Source organism: Narcine bancroftii, chromosome 5 (genome assembly GCF_036971445.1).
Source record: "Narcine bancroftii isolate sNarBan1 chromosome 5, sNarBan1.hap1, whole genome shotgun sequence".
NCBI classification, from domain to species: domain Eukaryota; kingdom Metazoa; phylum Chordata; class Chondrichthyes; order Torpediniformes; family Narcinidae; genus Narcine; species Narcine bancroftii.
Genome location: NC_091473.1, coordinates 94,427,194 through 94,447,736, shown reverse-complemented (window position 1 = coordinate 94,447,736; position 20,543 = coordinate 94,427,194). Strand labels below are relative to the sequence as shown.

The following is a 20,543-nucleotide window of genomic DNA, read 5'->3' as shown; positions in this document are numbered from 1 at the left end:
TCTTTCCCAAATCATATACTATCTTCTGAGCTCTTCCAAGGGAGGAGGTTTCCAGACAAATGTACCTAAAGAAATGCACCGTCCCCACTAATCCTGGGAATATCTTGCCCATGACTGTTCAAAGTAGAGAAGAAGAATGTGGTACAGTAACAAGAACCTCAAAACCTTCCACTACAAGCACACAGAATAACAGTGGAAGGAGCTCATCACCTCACAAATCAACCAGCCATCTGCCCCATCAGCCACTTTCTGCCCAACTGTGGAAGGATCTGCAGTTCCCATATTAGCCACATCAACCACTAAATGGTGGTAAAGGTTCCATTATTGTCATGTAATACTACATTTAGAATGTAACATACATGAAATTCTTTGACTTTGTCTACCATAAGGAATACGTAGAGTCGCCACGTTGTCCAGCGCCCCTCACACAGGTGAGGCTCCAGCGAGGAACAAACTCATGACTTCCGGTTTACAACACCAGTGCTCTAACCACTGAACTATGTGACTTTTATGATGGAAAACCTGGAAATCTGTCCAGGATGTGTTAGTCTTGTGCACGAAAACAAGCTGAGGCAGTAGGTGCATTTAAGCTGCAGGACCCGGGTAGCCCTCCTGGGATCCAGGTGTGATTAGTGGGGCAAAGGTGCCTCCAGCACCTTTTAAGCTGAGGGGAGATAGCCCCAGTAAATCATCAACCCGGCGATTTAAGGGGGAATCCCACCCCTGCGATGACACGGTGACGCATCATACAAACTACTCTTCCCCATCCCCCCACCAGCTGTCAGTCTCCCTCCAGCTGTCAATCGGGCTCCCTCAACCCATGGCAGTGACCCCTCTCCTCTCTCCCGGCAGCAGTGACCTCTCTCCTGCTGATCACAGTGCCCCCTTGTGCCAGCGACATCTCACCACACCCCCCCCCCCCCTTCTCCTCCCTGGGCCCTGGCAGCGACCCCTCTCTCCCCCTGATCACTGCAGACACTTCAGCCAGGGTTTCCCTGCGATGCCAGCACATAAGCGCTGACGTCACAAGAGTAACCAAATCAGCCATTCAAGGCGCCAGTTGATGCATCCTGGGTAAGTTTAACTGGGTCCCCTGACTAACTCAGAGATAGGGCAGGGACCTGGTTGACTTTGGATGACGCTGACTAGGTCCAATCCTTTAAAGCTGCCTTGTGAGTGGTGTGCTAACTGGGCAAATTGCCCAGTTAACCTCATTTTACAAGGTAGCTTGAAAGCACCTAGTAACTATCTGCCCCATCCAGACAAACAATGCATAATGTATGTGGCAGTTAGAGCAAATGCAGGAACAATCCTACTTGCTTGGATTTTTGAACAATAAGTATGTTAAAGAAACTAAATGTATTTTATTTAAACTTAAGAAACCTGCATGATGCATGGAAACAATTAAAGCCACCTTAAAATAAAATGGCTTTGAATGAGACAATCTCTACCTGCAATGTTTGCGGCTGATCTGTTTGTTGCCAGTCATAAAACCATTCACTATTTAGTTTACAGATGGCTGGCACAGAATGCTGTGCACGTTGCAGAAGTGGCGTTCTGCACTAGTTACTTAAATTACATGCATGTTGTTTGGGTTAGATTCAAATCAGATATTATAAGACTGTAATAGAGTTTGGGTAATTTTACAACCCTAGTACAAAAGTAAAATTTTATTTTGTTTTTACAATTTCATGATATATTTACTATCACAAGCAAGTTTCGGGAAGAATTTATCCAATCCATTCACAGTCAAACTGCCCCTTGCTTGTTGGCAGTTCTCCTGGATATTAACACTAAGCCACAGCTGCTACTTGTTCTCAGCATTGAAATGTCAGAGGTTATCTGTCATCATATACACAGACCTCTTATGGTTACAGTGTATAATCCTTCCAAAAACATAGTTAAGGCTTGCTATAAGCCAAATTCTTTAATGCCAGTTAATAATAGCCCAAGCCATTGGTTTAAAGGTTGAGGTGATATGTTGCTTATTGTCTGTTCTCAAAGCACAAACAAACAGTTCTCAATGATTAATATGAAGAATATTTCAACCAATGACTTTCTCTTTTTCTTTACTATGTTCTGGAGAAAATATTTATCTGCTTACTAGACCATGACTTTGAAAACAAGGTGAACAAATAGTGCCTGGACATTTCTTCAAACAAGCAAAAAACAAATAAAATGGAAAAAAAATTGTACTACCAATCAACCACAATCAGACAGAGAGTCGTGATTAATAGGCTTTAATCTTCTTAAAGTGTCAGCACAGCTTGCATGTTGCTGACCCAGTTCCAAGGCAGGTACTGATGGAGGTGTCTGGGCATAATAGCCTTTATGGGGATATCTGGGAGGGAGGAGTCACAGGTTCAGGGGGTGGAACAGCCCGTACAGCACATACATACATCTATACACAATAGTGGTAGCACCACAAAAATCTGCAGATGTTGGAAATCTGAAATAAAAACAAAAAAAAAAGGAAACTCTCAGCAAGTCAAGATAGAAAAACAAAATTAATATTTTAGTTCCAATACTCATCCTTAATTCTGATCAAGGGTTTTCAACCTGAAACATAAACTAATTTTCTTTTTCCACAGATGATGCCTGAACACCTGAGTGTTTTTACCATTTTCCATTTTATTTTAAAGTAAACAACATGATGCAGTTGAAAGCTGGCAATGTTGGACAATTTCTGATTCTGATTTATGGATCCATAGCACCAGATGGGAAATACAAACCTTGACTCTTCAGTGAGATTTTCACTTATGTGGGCACCATTTTTCCAGAGTGAACTTATTTTAACAACAGCAAAACATTCAAAATGCAACATCAGTACAATTTTTACATTTTTCACTTCTTCGCATAACAACCAGCAAGGTTCCCTTGTACTTTTTCCATCAGGGCACACCTGCCCCAATCCCTCTGAACCTTAGGAGCACTTTCAGACAGGCACCATTCTTTCCACAGTGCTATTCCTACTAGTTCACTCCTTGTATTGTCACAGATCCCTTTCAGGGCTGGCTGCTGAAGTTGCAGCTGCAAGGTTAAGTGCCAATAGTTCCAAGATTTTGCATTTACTCTGTGGAGAAGAGCGCATTGAAATTGGCATGCAGAGTGTTGAACAGCAGTCGCTGCTTGGTAAACCTTGCACTGTTTACACAATATCTTATAAGGTATCACTCAGTGCTGTTTTCACATCATTTAAAAGCAGTAAACCTATATTTAAGCCAATATTTTTAATAGAAAGCCCATATTTAAAAATTAAAATAATAACACCAATTGCTACAAAGCATAAGAAATAGGATCATTCAGCTCCATTCAAATATTCATGGCTGATCTTTTATCTCACTAGCAACTTCCTAAACTAACTGCATAAACCTTTATTCCCTTAATATGTAAAAATCTATTTAGACATACAGAATGGTAACAGGCCCTTCTGGCCCACAAGTCTGTGCCGTCCTAATACACCCATCCACCCTACAACCCCTGTATGCTTTGAAGGGTGGGAGGAAACCCATGCAGACATGGGGAGAACACCTAGTCAACACCTGATTTGAATCTGGGTCACTGGCAATGTAACAGCAATGCACTAACTGCTAACCATCCTACCTATTGATTTTCACAGCCCGTTCAGTTGAGAATAGAGTAGAAGAAATTTCTTCTCAGTTTGGTTCTGTGTTGGCAACCATTTATTTTGAGACTGTAGCCACTGGTTCGTGTCCCCAAAATCCAGGGAAATATTCCTGCATCCACCCTCTGAAGCCAAAATTTGTATATTTCAATCCGGTCACCATCATTCTTCTAAACTCTGAAGAGCAAAGGTCAAGTTTACTTAATCTCTCCTTGTGGGATAATGCTCCATCCCATGAATTAATCTGGCGAGGCCTCACTGAATTCCCTGAAGAAGAAACAAGAAGGGTCAATGAGTGAAGTATGGTTAAAGTGGTATATGTGGATTTTCAAAAGAATATTTGAGATTTTCTTTCTAGTTAAATCTGCAGGGGTAGTGAATGTAAGTATCAACATGTTGAAGAAATCAAGTCTATCTCCAAGCATATCGTTGCATTGTTGTGTTTTTGGTATGTTAACACTCGTGCCTGTTTTGGGTTTATTAAATTTGAGAAGGAACTGTTTTTTGCTGTTCATTTGAATAGTGCTAGAATAGAGTCAAGCTGTACAAAAGGCAGGCCAGCCCATGACTATAAATTGATAATTTGATATAATGTTGATAAAGAAAAGATTCAACTGTACACTTATTGAATCCAAGATGGCAAGTTCTGATGTAAAGCAGGAAAGGCGAGAAAATGCATAACATCAGTTGGAAAAGGAAGCAGTGACACAGTTGGTGACCTAAGGTTGTGGGATAGTGTGTCTCAAGCCAATCTTCTTGATGCTTGTATCCTTGAGACCAACACGTAGAACACAGGGACTTTTGTATCAGCTCAACGACAACCACGACGACTGCATCTCTTTCCAGATCTTCTTGTAAAACGCTTATACCAAGAGATGGCTGACAATCTAATTCCCATTGTAGCCGCCTCACGAGCTGCATGCAATGGGACTGAGATTCTGGCAAGGCAACAAAGATCTGGAAGTGAGGGAGGACCTTCCTCACCACCTGCTCAGCAGGTTCTCGCTGCTCGTTTGAAAATTCTGGACCTTGAAATGTGAAAATGCTTTAAATAATCCGCAACGTGATAAAAAAAAACCCCATCCACAATATCTTTGGTTCGTTTGCCATCGCGTCTCTCTGCGGCGTTGCAATAACAAGGCGGTGCACACTGGGGATTGTGGTACTGCTGGAGTCAGCCCAGCGGCGGTGCGGAGCCTCCAGGACTCCATCTCCCGACGGGCTCTGCGACGTGGGCTGCGCGAGGTCTCCCGGATGGCGCGGCCCGTCATGCAGCGCGAGCAAGAAGACCGTCTCTAACCGGCCATTTTAGGCGAATCCGTACGGTTTCTGCAGGCTCGTCGCATCCGAGCAGAATCCACGGTTGAGGGGGCCCATCATGCCCGGGAACTTACAGGAAGGTTTCGGCTGCGTCGTGACCAATCGGTTCGACCAACTATTTGATGATGAATCCGACCCATTCGAGATTTTAAAAGAGGCTGAGATCAAGAAAGACAAGAAGGAGAAGGACAACAAGACGGCTGCCTCCAAGCAGCAGCCCAGGAAGGAGTCCCAGAAAGATAGGAAGGTGCCCGTCCCGTCCAGCGACAGTAAACCAGAGTCCCAAGCGTCCGTGACCTTGAGGAAAGAAGGTAGTGTGGGCTCTCTGCCGCCCTCTTATCGCGTTGTCACGAGGCGGGATTTCCCAGGCCACGGGCCGGGCCCCGCTCGCGGCGAATGTCAGCCAGCCTCGTGTCGGGGAAGCGTGGGGACCTGCCTCCCCCCCCCTCCCCTCCCCTCCCCCTTCCACCGGCCGGCTCTGGTGGTCCGGGGAGGAACGGGCGTACTCTCATCGTCTCTGGAAATTCAGCCGTCCGGCACATTTGGTCGGGCATTCATGCTTACGGCTCCGACCAAGGGGCTTAATAAACGGTAACTCAGGAGCTTTGTAATATGCCTTCAGCTTTCAACGCTCCTGCACCCTGCAGCAGGGTTGGGAAATAATTCAAACCCATAAACGGATTCCTCTCTCAACTTCAAGACACAAACATGTTGCCTTTTTGGTAGTTGATGTGACCGTGCCCTTATCACGCACACCTTCGTTGTTTTAAGCGGGGTGTGGTAGTTGGTGTTGAAGCAGATAAAATTGAAAAGCATGCAGTTGGTGCAAAAGTTGTGAAAAAGAGAAGAAACGTGTGGGGAACGTGTTTCATTGTGTCAACATAATAATTATAGGGAATATGAATATTCGGCTTTCCCCCCCCCCCCCTCAAGATTTGTATTGGTTCGAAATAAGATGTAACTTTTTCCACTAAAAAGTAATGGCCACCATGTTATTTTGGCATCATGTTTTCTGCTCCATTCTTAAATGTACTTAATACAATGTTGGTTAAGTTTCAGTCCAAGTCTTACAGAATAATAAGCATCCTTTAAATCTTGGGATGTTACTTTTAAGAAAGGAAATCTTGGCCTTTTTTTAAAAATGATCATTATTCTGGGGTGCAGCCTTCCATCTCATTGTTTTAAGTGAATGAGAAATGTGTTAGATGCATGTACTACTAAATATCAATTTTGCTATAATTTAGAAAAAGCTTCAAGAATTGAGAAAAGATGCAGAAAATTATGGAACCCATTGCATGATTTTTGTGGCTAGAAGTATCCACCCTTGGTGAAGTATCCTCCCTTGCTGCAGGTATAAAACGAGTGTTTCCTCAAAAAAAAATAGGAGAAATAAATTGCAATCCAGAAAGTAGAAATAGAAAGTGCAAGTTTGAGGATCCTGTCACTTGAATTCCAAATTTTGGTTTGATGACTTGGAATCCAGAGGAGCCCATCATATCAAATATTAATGTTTGTTTCAAATTATTTGTGGTATCTTTTTTGTATTATCCTTTACTTAGATGTGGAATTTGAAATTTTCTGGTCAGTAGAATTGTTTAGGTGTTTATTATTGAATTTTAGTTACATTGTTAGAAATATTTGTGACTTTGAGTTCATGCTCTGTATCATCTACTATTTGGCATGATAAGGCTGAAAGCAAGGATAGCAAGAACCATAGCTGCAGTCCATGTACATACAGCAGCAACATTTGTCTCTCTATTCAAAATTGTACCTTGTTGGTTTCTTCCATGCAAATTTTCTGTGAATTGTAGATTTTTCAAAGGTGGTTCTTGTTACTTTGTCATTTAAGTGCTGAGGTAGTGATTGAACTGAACTCCATGAAGTGATACTATGATTACACTTTTGTTCAAGTTGATTATATTTTCAAGACCATAACCCAATAACTTGGAATTCTGATGCTGTAAGGAGCATGCATTTTAATTCTCTTTGCGTGCAGCACCAATGGGAATCCTCAGATATTCCCGTTCAGAATTACTACAACCCACAGTTACAGAAACTGTTATACCTGTCAGTAATACTAGAATAAGAATGTTGGTAGATCAAGCAATTATTGGGAATGGCAAACTGGCAGACTGCATGGGTGATTCAAACAAGCCGGTCGATACACGGGCTATTTAAAGAAGACCTGACCACGTAGCTATGGGTTAAACTAAGGTGCTGGGTCCTGATCCCACTATTCCTTATCATCTTTTGAAAATAAACTGGATGAACTCCGAGTCAGATTACAGCAGCAGAAGGACATCAGGGATTGCTATCTGATGTGCTTCACTAAGACACTAAGATGATCTGCAGAAAGTCCAGGTATGACCTGTGGAAGGCTATCTCAACAGCAAATAGCCAATTCTCTGGGAAGCTAGCAACCGGGTCAGGTACTCGACAGCTATGGCAGGGCTTTCAGGCCATTGCATCCTACAAGACGAAGCCTAACATCATAAATGGCTGTGATGCTTCACTACCCGATGAGCTGAACATTTTGTATGGTCAATTTGAAAAGGTGAATTCAACAATGCCAATGAGAATCCCTGTAGAAGCTGATGACTTTGTGATATATGTCTCCCAACATCAGAACATCTTTAAGAGGATGAGCCCTTGCAAGGTGTCAGGCCTTGATGACGTACCTGGCAGAGAACTGAAAATCTGTGCCAACCACTAGCTGGAGTGTTCAGACATTTTCAATCTCTCACTGCTGCAGTTGGAGGTTCTCACCTGCTTCAAAAAGGCATTAAGCACTCCTGTGATTCGTCCGCGAAGCCAAGCCAAAGAAGAAAGAAGATTGAGAAGAGCAGGGTGAGTTGCCTCAATGATTATTGCAGAGTAGCACTACCAGAATTAACTCTCACAATAGTCAAGATCTGGACCCACTGCAATTCGCCTATTACCACAATTGCTCCACAACAAGTGCAACCTCACTGGCTCTCCACTCAGCCTTGGATCACCTGGACAAAAGCAACACATACATCAAGCTACTTTTCATCGATTACAGTGCAATTTTCAACGCCTTCATCCCCTCAGTATTGGTCAGTAAGCTTCAAAACCTGGGCCACTATACCTCCTGCAACTAGGTCCTTGACTTCCTCATTGGACAAGCAGTCAGTACGAATTGAAAACAATATCTTCTCACTGGCAACATGGAGCACCTCAAGGATGTATGCTTAGTCCACTGTTCTATTCGCTGTACACTCATAACTGTGGCTTGGCACATTTCAAATGCCATCTACAAATTTGCGGATGACACCAGAGTTGGCAGAATCACAGATGGCAATGAGGAAGTGTTCAGGACTAAGATAGAACAGCTGATTGAATGTTGTCAACAACAACCTTCATTCTATGTTAGCAAAACTAAGGAACTTGTGGACTTTAGGAGGGGGATATCAGGAGAACACAAACCATTTCTTATTGAGGGGTGGGTCACCAGTGGAAAGGATTAAGAATTTCAAATTCCTTGGTGTCAACATCTCTGAAGATCTATCCGGGGCCTTCACGTCAATGCAATCATGAAAAAGGCTTGCCAGTGGCTATACTTTGTTAGCAATTTGTGGAGATATGGTGTGTCACCAAAGACTGCAAATTTCTACAGTTGCCAATTCACTGGACAGGAAAAGACTATATCTTGGGCATCAGTCTTCTCTCTATCAAGGACATTCAAGAAGCAGTCTCAAGAAAGCACCATCATCCTCAAGGACCCTCTTCTCACTGCTACCATCAGGAAGCAGGTACAGGAGACAAACAGCCAACAGTACAAAATCTGCCTCTTCACCTCTGCTATCATATTTCTGAATGGACATTGAACCACAGACACTACCTCACTTGCACTAATTTTAAAAAAATGTATATATAGGAATTTTGCACCTGTAATGTTGCCACAAAAGCAATGAATTTTGTGACACGTTTATGCAGTGAATTCTGATTCTGAAAGATTGCTGAGAAATTGGATCTTGTAATGTGATCAATATTGGATAAGCCCTTTATTGTATTAAAACAATCATAATTCCCTCTTATTGTAGAAAAATCTTCCTTCAAAGACAGCTAGTATTTTCTAATTTGCTGGTGTTTTTAAAATTTAGCTATGTTAAATTTTTGTGAACTATTGATCTGCTGCTGCAATACAAATAGATTTGGTAGGAGTGGCCATATTGAATCTATCACCTGGTAAGCCAGTAAATTTAAAATATAATTTAGCTTTTTTTATGAACAGTAGTTGCAAATCATGGTGCATCAGAATTTAGATGCTGAGATTCTTGTTTAATCATTGTCGGGGAAAGTGCGTGTAGATTTTGTATATATTAAGTATGATAGACTTGGGCATGTGCACGTTTATCATTGTAACTGACTGACACTGACTGGAAGTGGCAAATGGTACCTGTGAATGGCATATACCAAGTTAAAGTGGTTATGTAATAAATTAGATTTTTTTTTTCTGTGACCTTATTGAGAATTGCATTAAGTCAATTTCAGTGAATGGTTGGAATGGTAATCACTTTTGGGAGACAGACATTGGTGCAACGCCACAATTTGTTTGTTCTGTCACCTTTGAGAGATGAGAAGTGGCTATCCAGGAATAGCAACAAATTAGGCAAGCAATTTTTATGAATATTTATTTTTTAAGTTCTTGATGTTACTGTTCAGACCTGCTTTCTTTAGTCTTAAGAAATTCTGTAAATCTTTAATTGCATTGATTCATGTATACTCATTAGAATTTAGAAGATTGATTGTAATTGCCATTAGACTATTTCTTCATAGTAGAGACCCTAAAACAGGGGCGTAGCCATAAAATAAAGGCTCAGATATATGGGATTAAGATGAGAAATTCTAAAAGGCGAGCTTGTAAATCTTTGAATGATGATCATTTGTGATCTTGAGATGTGGGAAAGTGGACTTTCGGCACCGAATGAGCCATGAACTTGGTGACTAACAAAGCAATCCTGAAGTGCGATTATGGCCTACATTTAAAAAAAATAATTGCACATAACTTGTTGGAGTTTATGCAGACAGGATGCATATAATGTTATTGGGTGGGAAATTATCTTAATTTTGGCTTTCATTTTCCATTGAGAGAATTATGGAACTTGAAGAGTGCTTTGATTTGGTGGTCTCGTGCATCAGCTGTCCTTTTGTAAATCACAAAATTCTGTGGACACTGGTTGAATTAAAAAAACACAAAGCTGGAGAAGCTCAGCAGGTCAAACAGTGTGCTTTATGTACCAAAGGTAAAGATACAGAACCGATGTTCTGGGCTTGACCCCTTCATCAAAGTATGAGAAAATGCTGACAAGAGAAAGGAGGGAGGTGACAGCAGCAATGAGGAGGAGGAGGGAGGACTTGGTTGATGAAGGAACTGGAAAGACAGGAAAAGGGGAAGGGGGGAAAAAAAGGCAAGCAGGTTTAGTGGAAGTAAGTTTAATGTTAATGCCATCTGGTTGGAGGGTGCCCAGGTGGAAAATAAGGTGTTGTTCCTCCAATCTGTGGGTTGAATAGTACTCAAGGCCATGGACAGACATGTGTGCATGGGAGTGTGAATCGGAATTGAAATGGGCGGCCCCTGGGAGGTCTCTGTGGTTGCAAACCGAGTGGATGCTCTAAGAGAAGCGATCTCTCAATCTGCTACTGGTTTCTCTGATGTAGAAAATGACACAAAGCGTACACTTGATGAAATAAATAAATCCTCTGGATGTACAAGTGAAGTGTTGCTTCACTTGAAAGGCCTGTTTGAGACCTTGGACTGTAGTGAGGGAGGAGGAGTGGCGCAAGTATTGCACCTCCTGGGGGCATAGGGGAAGGTGCTGGTGGTGTGATGGGTGGGGAGGGATGAGTGCACGAGGGAATCGCGGAGGGAGTGGTCCCCTTGGAAGTCCGAGATGGGAGGAGAAGAAAAAATGTCTGATGGTGGGGACCTGTAGTAAGTGCCAAAAATTCTGGCAGATAATGTGTTGGATACAGAGGCTGTTGTGGTAGGTGAGGATGAGGGGATTCTCTGTTTGCGTCTGGGGACAGAGGGAGCCAGCACAGGTGAATAGGAGATGTGGGTGAGAGCTGAGTTGGTGGTGGAGGGAAAGCCGCATTTGTGGAAGAAGGCAGGCATTTCGGATGACCTCATCTTTGGAACAGATGCAGTGAAGTCGGAGGAATTGAGAGAAGGGGATGGAATCCTTGCAGGGTACAGTTGTGAGGAGGTGTAGTTCAGGTAGTTGTGGGAGTTGGAAGGTTTGTAGTACATGTTGGTGGCCAACTTGTCTCCTGAGATGGAGACATAGCGGTCGAGGAAGGGGAGAGTTGTTGGAGACTGACCAGGTGAGTTTGAGATCAAGCTGAAGGTTGTCTGTGAAGTGAATGAAGTTGACAAGCTGATCATGGGGCAGTCCCGATGAAGTCGTTGATATAATGGAGGAAGAGTTGCCTGTGTAGACTTGTAACATGGATCGCTGCACAAAGCCCACAAGCAGGCAGGCGTAGCTGGGACCCATGCTACTCCTTTGAATTGGAGGATGGGGGATGAGTTAAAGGAGAAGTTGTTTAGAGGGAGGACAAGTTCTGTCAGGTGGAGACGGGTGCCTGGTCTCTTTTTTTAAACTTTCATGAGGCATCCCCTTTTGTGGTTTGATAGACTCAGGATCAGTACCCATGAATTGGAGGGTAGCTAATGTTACCCCACTATTTAAAAAGGGGGGGATAGAGAAAAAGCGGGGAATTATAGGCCGGTGAGCCTTACATCAGTAGTGGGCAAAATGATGGAATCCATTATTAAGGATGTAATAGCGGAGCATATGACTAGCAGAGAAGGGATTGAACGGAGTCAACATGGATTTACAAAAGGTAAATCGTGCTTGACAAATCTATTGGAATTCTTTGAGATGGTGACAGGTAAAATAGATGGGGGAGAGCCAGTGGATGTGGTGTACCTGGACTTCCAAAAGGCCTTCGATAAGGTCCTGCATAAACGACTGGCTTCCAAAATCAAGGCTCATGGGATTGGGGGCAAGTATTGATGTGGATTGTGAACTGGCTGGCAGGTAGAAGACAGAGTTGGGATAAATGGCTCGTTTTCTGAGTGGCAGACGGTGACCAGTGGGGTGCCACAGGGATCTGTACTGGGACCCCAGCTGTTCACAATTTACATTAATGATTGGATGTAATATCTCCAAATTTGCAGATGACACTAAGCTAGGAGGGGTTGTGTGCACGGAAGAGGGGGTCAGGAAGCTCCAGTGTGATTTGGATAAATTGAAGGACTTGGCAGATACATGGCAAATGCACTACAATGTGGATAAATGTGAGGTTATCCACTTTGGTAATACAAACCGGAGGACAGATTACTATTTGAATGGCAATAGATTAAGAGATGGGGAAGTGCAGAAAGACCTAGGGGTACTTGTACACCAGTCTCTGAAGGCGAGCATGTAGGTACAGCAGGCGGTTAAAAAGGCAAATGGTATGTTGGCCTTCATATCAAGAGGGTTTGAGTATAGGAACAAGGATACCTTACTGCAGCTGTACAGGGCCTTGGTGAGACCACACCTGGAGTATTGTATGCAGTTTTGGTCACCTTATCTAAGGAAGGATGTTCTTGCAATGGAGGGAGTGCAAAGGCGATTCACCAGGCTGATACCTAGAATGGCAGGAATAACTTGTGAGGAAAGATTGCGCAAATTGGGATTATACTCGCTGGAGTTTAGAAGATTGAGAGGGGATCTCATAGAGACATATAAAATTCTGGCAGGACTGGACAGAATGGATGCAGAAGGGATGTTTCCAATGATGGGAAAATCCAGAACCTGGGGCCATGGTTTGAGGATGATAGGCAAACCTTTTAGGACTGAGATGAGGAGGAATTTCTTTACCCAGAGGGTGGTGAATCTGTGGAATTCATTGCCACAGAGAGCAGTAGAGGCAGGTTCATTAAATATATTTAAGAGGGAATTAGATATATTTCTTCAGTATAAGGGTATTAAAGGTTACAGAGTGAAGGCGGAGATGAGGTACTGAACTTTAAGAATCTCGTTGAATGGCGGAGCAGGCTCGAAGGGTCGAATGACCTACTCCTGCTCCTATCTTCTATGTTTCTATGTTTACTTGTTTATAAGCATTTTTAATTGAAGCAGAATTGACATTCTGAAGTTGGATGCAGCAAAATATTTAATTAGCCTTGGTTGCAGTATGTCATCTACAAAGTTGTCCTATTGGGGAGGAATGTTTAATGTGGATGGGATGTATTCCTTGGGACACTGGATCCATTTCAGTTTGCCTATAGAAGAAACTGTTCCACAGACGATATTATAACCATGTTGCTTAACTCTGTCCTGACCCACCTGGAGAACAACGCCTCATATGCCAATCTGCTCTTCATTGACTTCAGCTTGGTGTTTAATACAATCATTCCCTAGAGGTTGGTGGAGAAGCTGTCCTCGATGGGACTCAACAGATCTCTTTGTAACTGAATTCTGGACTCCCTAACGGAAAGACCACTGTCTGTCTGGGTCAGTTGCAGAAAATCAAGCACTGTCACACTATACATATCCCTTTCTGTACCAGTTTATATAGTTTCTCTTCTTCTCTGTCATTTGGACATAGAAACTCAACATCAGTTAATAATCAATACATTTGTCTACAGGAGTAATGTGAATATGGGTATAATAATTTCACTGTAAATCAGTGAAGAGATGTTTCTACTGAGCCAAAATTTCCTGCCAGCCCATGGATGCCAAGCCAACACAATTGATTGCAGCACAGTCAAAATGCAGTGTCTATGGTCAACCTTCTCCCACAGTTTTGCAACTGGCCACTTTCTCTCAACATCCTCATCCCAGAATGAGGATTATGTCAGCACCTCAATGCTGAGCACTGGTGCACCTCATGGCCGTGTGCTCAGCCCGCTCCTGTTCGCGCTACTGTCCCACGACTGCATCACTAGATCCAGGTCCAACAGTATCATCAAGTTTGTAGATGACACCGAGTAGTTGCCTCATTAGCCACAAAGATGAGTCACACTACAGAGAATAGGTGGAAAATGTAGTGAAATGGTGCGAGAACAACAACCTGAGTCTCAGCATGGACAAGATGAAGGTGATGATTGTGGACTTCAGGAGAACCAGGAATGAGGACCAGGAATGATTACGAGGAGAGCACCAAGTTCCTTGGAGTTCACTTAACTAGTGACCTATTGTGGACATTGCCTCACTTGTCAGGAAAGTGCAACTGCACATCTTGCGAAGACTGAAACAGACAAGGTACTGGCCACCATTATTTCAACCTTCTATAGGAGCTCTATTGAGGGCGTCCTGCCGGATGCATCACAGTGTGGTACGGTTGCTGCAGAGAAATGGATCAGAGGTAAATCCACAAGACCATAAGAATGGCAGAGAGAATCACTGGAGTCTTCCTCCACCACCCCCGTCTCCACAAATTGATGTGATCTACTGGGATCGTTGTCTGAAGAGGCCGTGCAAAATCATTGAGGACTCCCACCCTGCGTACATCATCCATCAGCTTCTCCCGTTGGGGAAGAGATACAGCAGTATCAGAGCCAGGACCATCAGGCCAAGGAACAGCTTTTTCCCTCCTGCAGTGAGAATGCTGAATGACCAAAGGAACTTCTCCGAGACTCTCATTTGTACAAAACAACATTTATTTATTTTTATAGATATAATACTTGTCATGCATATGTACTATTTGTCTGTATATGTGTTGCGTCTGGTTGGTTGTCTGCATGTTTTGCACTGAGGACTGGAGAATACTTTTGTCGGTTTGTACTTGTACAATCAGATAACAATGAACTTGACTATAATGTGGGACAACCCTAATCCTAATATCCATGCAAATGACATTAAACACTGTTCTTGTTGAAGCTTCTTGGAAACTAATCATAAAACTCCAACAATAAGATAGGTAGTCTTCTAACAAATCCAGGTTGTTGCCTCCAAAATGTGTTTTCTTAAATAAAGATTTATTCTGTTGCACAATGGATTGCAATGATTTGGATGACATGGATTTAAATAGCCAGAATCTGCTTCTACCATCCTGTAAATAAAAAATAAAATTCGCTCCTGCTGAAATCCAAGTAATTGGGCTATAATTAGTGTCATCTGCCTGCTTTTGGCCACTATCTCTAAACTTCTTGTGCATGTATCTGTCCACTTTATTTCTTAAATATTGCAATCGTACCTGCCTCAACCACCTCCTCCATCAGCCCACACATTTTTTCAAAGTTATAAAGTTATACCTTGAGTTCCTATGAATTCTCTTCTCTCCACCCCTCATAAACTTGGGTGAAAGATTCTGTGTTTGCCTGATAGGATTTTGTGTAACTTTTGAGTTCACCCCTCATCCTCTTGTGCTCCAAGGAATAAAGCCCAAGTCTACACATCATCTATTTTGGTTTTCTTCTTTAACCACAACATGCCATTAGCAGCCTTACAATACTCTATTGATGTTAATGTGGCATTAGAAAATTGAAAATAATGTGGCGTGTATGAAATTTTCTTGCTTGGTCTGGGATATACTGCCTGGAGATTTATTCATTTTTTAAGAACCTGGGCCCCTTGAACTATTTTCCAATGTTACCTAAATCAATATTTTATACTTGTCATGGACCCAACTGCTTCCCAGCCGCTGCAACAACCATTCATACTTGTTCCCAATATCATATTTGCTGGCATTTCTCGCTTTACAGCATTTGTACTGGCCCTATCTTGTGAAGTCTGTTGCAAAATATTCTGTCTCTATGCACTGGTTACTCTTTTGATTTCTAATAAAACCTCAGGAAAATAATTCAGAATTTGGATTTATTTCTTTAAAAATAATTGCACATTATGAGCTATTCCATGCTTTATTTAACAGATCCCAGAGATTTGTAGGTACTGAGGTTCTGAGTCCACTATCAATAATTAAGCTACCAACTGGAACTGAATGGTGAAGGCCTAATAAGCTACTTTTGTACCACTTTTTACTGCTTTCTTACCAGTAATTGAAAGAGATATCCTTTAAACTCTCAACTTTTGTGTCTGTACTGCAATTGATATTTATAATGCTTTAGCAGAACCACAGCTTTGTTTCTTAGTGTTAAGCTCTTGGTTGTTAGAGCTCCTCTCAGTTGAATAAGTGAACAGTAGGTTTGTTAAATGTGCTGCGTGAGAGTTTTGGTACAGTAAAGAGTTTGTTCGTTTTACCTGTGTCTGTGTGGGTTTTCCCCTGGGGGCTCTGGTTTTCTCCCACTCTTCAAAACATTCCAGGGGTATTGATTAATTGGGTGGCACGGGCTCCTGAGCCAAAAATGCCCTGTGACCGTACTGTAGTCTAAATTTTAAAAAATCAAAATAAAACTCAGTTGCTCACAATAGAAAACTTGATTGTTATAGTGACCCATGAGCATTTGTGATTAATTTTACAAAAGTGATCTTTTAGAAAATCAGAAGATGGTTAGCTTTTTTTGTTAAAGTTGGTCATTGCCTGAGTCTTGAAACACAAATGTTTGAAATTCGGTCAACCATGATTTGTGAATGAAGTGGCAACATTTTTATTTATTGAAAATAAAGCAGTGGAAGATGATGGACACATGAGGCTGAAGTATTTATAATTATAGTCAACATGGTTGGACAAATCAATTTTAGATGTGTGAGACTTGGTGTCAGTTTGTACTCTGTGCAGAATGTAAATCCGAGCAGACCATCAAACAAAGCTCCCTTCTCGTTCCATCTGTAATAAAGAACTCATCCCACTCCATCATGCTCTCTTCCTCTCTCTAATAGGCTGGTAGATACCCAAACTATAAATTATACAAATGTTGGGATGACCAGCTGAAAGAATATATTTTTTTAAGACATACAGTGTAGTAGCAGGCCCTTTTGGCCATTGGGCCCATGCCACCCAAATTTACTGGTAAATTTATTTTTGAAGGGTGGGAGGAAAGCCACAAACTCCTTACAGACAGTGTTGGGCTTGACGTGGGTTGCTGGTGTAATTATATAACCATGTAACCATTTACGGAGCAGAAACAGGCCATGTCGGCCTTTCGAGTCTGCACCGGTTCACTAGAACAACTCCACTAGCTCAAACCACCCACTCACTGCCAATAACCCTCCAACCCCCTCACCTCCATGTACACATCCAACCTTCTCTTAAATGAGAGAAGGAACCCTAACGCAACTATCTCATTCAGAAGTTCATTCCATTCTGCCACCACTCGCTGATTGAAAAAGCTACCTCTAATATTTCTCCTAAAGTGTTGCCCCCTTACCCTTAACTCATGGCCTCTTGTTCCAATCTCCCCTGCATTGTACTAACTTTTCCAACTTCTAACTGGTGCTGTAATTGCATTGTACTAACTTTTCCAACTTCTAACTGGTGCTGTAATTGCATTGTACTAACTTTTCCAACTTCTAACTGGTGCTGTAATTGCATTGTACTAACTTTTCCAACTTCTAACTGGTGCTGTAATTGCATTGTACTAACTTTTCCAACTTCTAACTGGTGCTGTAATTGCATTGTACTAACTTTTCCAACTACTAACTGGTGCTGTAATTGCATTGTACTAACTTTTCCAACTTCAAACTGGTGCTGTAATTGCATTGTACTAACTTTTCCAACTTCAAACTGGTGCTGTAATTGCATTGTACTAACTTTTCCAACTTCAAACTGGTGCTGTATTGCATTGTACTAACTTTTCCAACTTCAAACTGGTGCTGTAATTGCATTGTACTAACTTTTCCAACTTCAAACTGGTGCTGTAATTGCATTGTACTAACTTTTCCAACTTCAAACTGGTGCTGTAATTGCATTGTACTAACTTTTACAACTTCTAACTGGTGCTGTAATTGCATTGTACTAACTTTTCCAACTTCTAACTGGTGCTGTAATTGCATTGTACTAACTTTTACAACTTCTAACTGGTGCTGTAATTGCATTGTACTAACTTTTCCAACTTCTAACTGGTGCTGTAATTGCATTGTACTAACTTTTCCAACTTCTAACTGGTGCTGTAATTGCACGGTGCTAATTACTGCCTCCTACACTAACCCTGCTCCCCTAGAAGAGAACTGGAGGTGTAAATCACACGCTGCCAGTTTCTTTCTCACTACTATTAGACCACTGAAGCTCACTCGACTAAAGTAATGCCCAAATCAGTTAGAACTGATTTCTCTCTCTGCACTATTTATTCTGCTGTACCTGTGTATGGATACAATTGCTGGAGAGCAGCCAAAATAACCTTTTCACTGTTTATATTAAAAAATACTGTAGAAACTCAGCAGGTCAAGCAATATACTTTATATAGCAAAGATAAAAATACATAACCAACATTTTGGGCTTGAGTCCTTTAGCAAGGTATGAATGAGCAAAAAGTAGGTAAGAGCCCAGACAAAACTTTTCACTGTACCTTGTCACACTATGGCAATGACCAAAAATTTAAAATATCCTCTTTGTACAGGATATTTGAATGTGTTGGCTGAAGGCAACCATTTCTTGCGTAGTTTATAAGTGATCAGGCAATGGAATGGAATTGAAGATTTTCAGAGAGTAGAACTTAATTCCATTTTATGCACATAAAATGCACACAGCATTTGCTATGTTGGCTTATATTTTAGTGTTTAGTAAACACATTTTCATTGTCAATTGGTTATTTCAGAAGTCTATGAATATTTATTGTTTCAGCTCAGAATTGTGTTTTAAGTATTCATTGATTCAGAAACTACTACTGAATTTTAGCAATGTGAATTTCTATTGGGATTTAATGAGACAAATTCTGAACCTAGTTAGGTTAGGCAAGGCTCTGGAAAGAAGAGGTGCAATGCGAGTTTTAAGTTGCAATGAAGAGGTGGGGAGAGAAAACACAAGGGGAAACTGAAAAGGTATATCTGGATAATGTGTAAATAGGAAGAGACAATGGAATATACCAAAATTGAAAGCTGACAGCATTGAAATAAACTAAGGAATGGTTGATTATGTGAATAAAGCAATATACCAAGTTTGTGTGGTTTTTGAGCTTGCCATGACCTTCCTTGATGCAACTTTGTTGCAGACAGGTCAGCATGAGATCAGCAATTAATAAGAGGTGACTGAAAAGTTTTGGCAAAGCAGTAGCTCAGTCTGTTTTTGGTTTCTTACTCCTGACCCCCCCCCCCCCCCCCACGCACTGAAGATATTTTAGTCACTGCTATGTTTGCCATTGGAGTTTCTGCATCCTTCAGAACTTAAATCTAAATTTCTTTGGCGAGTCCTTGAAGTGTTGAGATAAATATAGCTTGGGGATTTGACCTTCTGTTAGAATGCTGTTCCAAGTAGGCAATCCCACACAATTAAATATTGCTATGTTTGAAGAAATGCACAGTAATAAATCCTTGTGAATTTTTTTAACAAGTCTAGTTATAGTGCCCTGAGCTGCCTCCCTTATTGATTATTGTGACTGATCCTCATCAGTCTGAATATGAAGATTGTAAAGATTTACAATCCACTCAACAATGTCTCAGAAACAGCTAACACTTTGAAATTATAAACCTTAATTTTAAGTTTTACAACTGGAGAGCACATCTTCCTGGCATGAAAATTACAAATGTTTCAATGCAATTTAAAAAAAAAAATTGAGCTGTAGTGAGTTTAGGGCCATCATAATCTACTTCTCACTAATAAGCGTTCAAGTAGATTTATACTGGACTGTCTCCAAAGCAAATATATTTTAATCGAGTATCATTTCACCAAAACCAAGCTGAGGTTTTTTTACTTCAGTCCCCTTGCAATAAAGGCTAGTTAGTTGCTTTCTGGATAGTCTTAACCATAGTATGACCACCATGTACCAGATTGCTGCAACATTCGAATAAAAACATTTATCTTTGCTGTCAAATAATATCTCCAAAGATGTTGCATTTTTTTGAGATCCAACCTGAAAAGTTGATCTGCATATTTTCTTGTTCAATTTCTTTTAATGATATTTATCTTGCATAGTGGAATAATTCACCTGTGCTTTGACCCAATATTGTAAGATTTACCATTTGCAAACTTGTATTTTAGGTGTCAGGAGAATTGGCAGAAAGCCTGAGCAGCAGCATTCTCAAGGAGAAGGGAAACCTGGTGAGAGGAGACCAGATAGAAGACCACAACCTCGTGACCGGCGATTTGATAGACCTGTGGAAGAAAAAGCTGAGGGTGGTGAATTCTCATCTGAAAAGTATGTGTGAACTGACCAGAAATGGGGGCAATGGGCTTTTAGAATGAAATTGGTACTGCTGGAGGATGTGCCTTATCTATATGAGTACTGTTAATTTTGTTTGAATTAACGTGCTTGGTATTGGCTGAAATTGTTCAGATTATACACGCCCTGCAAAGTGGTTGAAAAAAAAATTAGTTGACAATGGAAAGATTTTTATGCTTTTTGTTAGTCTTTCCTTGAGATACAGAGCTTACCTTGTGAAACAATACAACTATTGTATCTTTTACTGATACTGTGACTTTAACATAGAACATTACAGCACAGTACAGGCCTTTCAACCCATGATGTTGTGTGGACCTATGTAAACCTACTTCATGACAATCAAATCCTCCCCAAACTCAATATCAA

General features: G+C 41.4%; 1 protein-coding gene and 1 long non-coding RNA gene across 3 annotated transcripts in view; one reads left to right on the top strand and one right to left on the bottom strand.

Moving 5' to 3' along the window:
• Nucleotides 1–2,224: 2,224 nt before the first annotated feature.
• Nucleotides 2,225–5,351, bottom strand: LOC138763733 (uncharacterized). Its single transcript, XR_011357753.1, has 2 exons — nucleotides 3,604–5,351; nucleotides 2,225–2,449 (listed from the first exon to the last, which is right to left on the bottom strand). It is a non-coding gene; the product is annotated as an uncharacterized lncRNA (long non-coding RNA).
• LOC138763732 (SERPINE1 mRNA-binding protein 1-like) overlaps nucleotides 4,897–20,543 on the top strand; it is a 54,987-nt gene continuing 39,340 nt past the window's right edge. Inside the window, exons 1-2 of one of the 2 annotated variants that reach the window (XM_069938409.1) lie at nucleotides 4,897–5,256; nucleotides 19,997–20,153. In XM_069938409.1, coding sequence (XP_069794510.1) covers nucleotides 5,004–5,256; nucleotides 19,997–20,153 — 410 coding nt within the window. In that variant the 5' untranslated portion in view covers nucleotides 4,897–5,003. The remainder of the gene's footprint in view (nucleotides 5,257–19,996; nucleotides 20,154–20,543) is intronic. The other variant, XM_069938408.1, reaches the window with a different exon arrangement.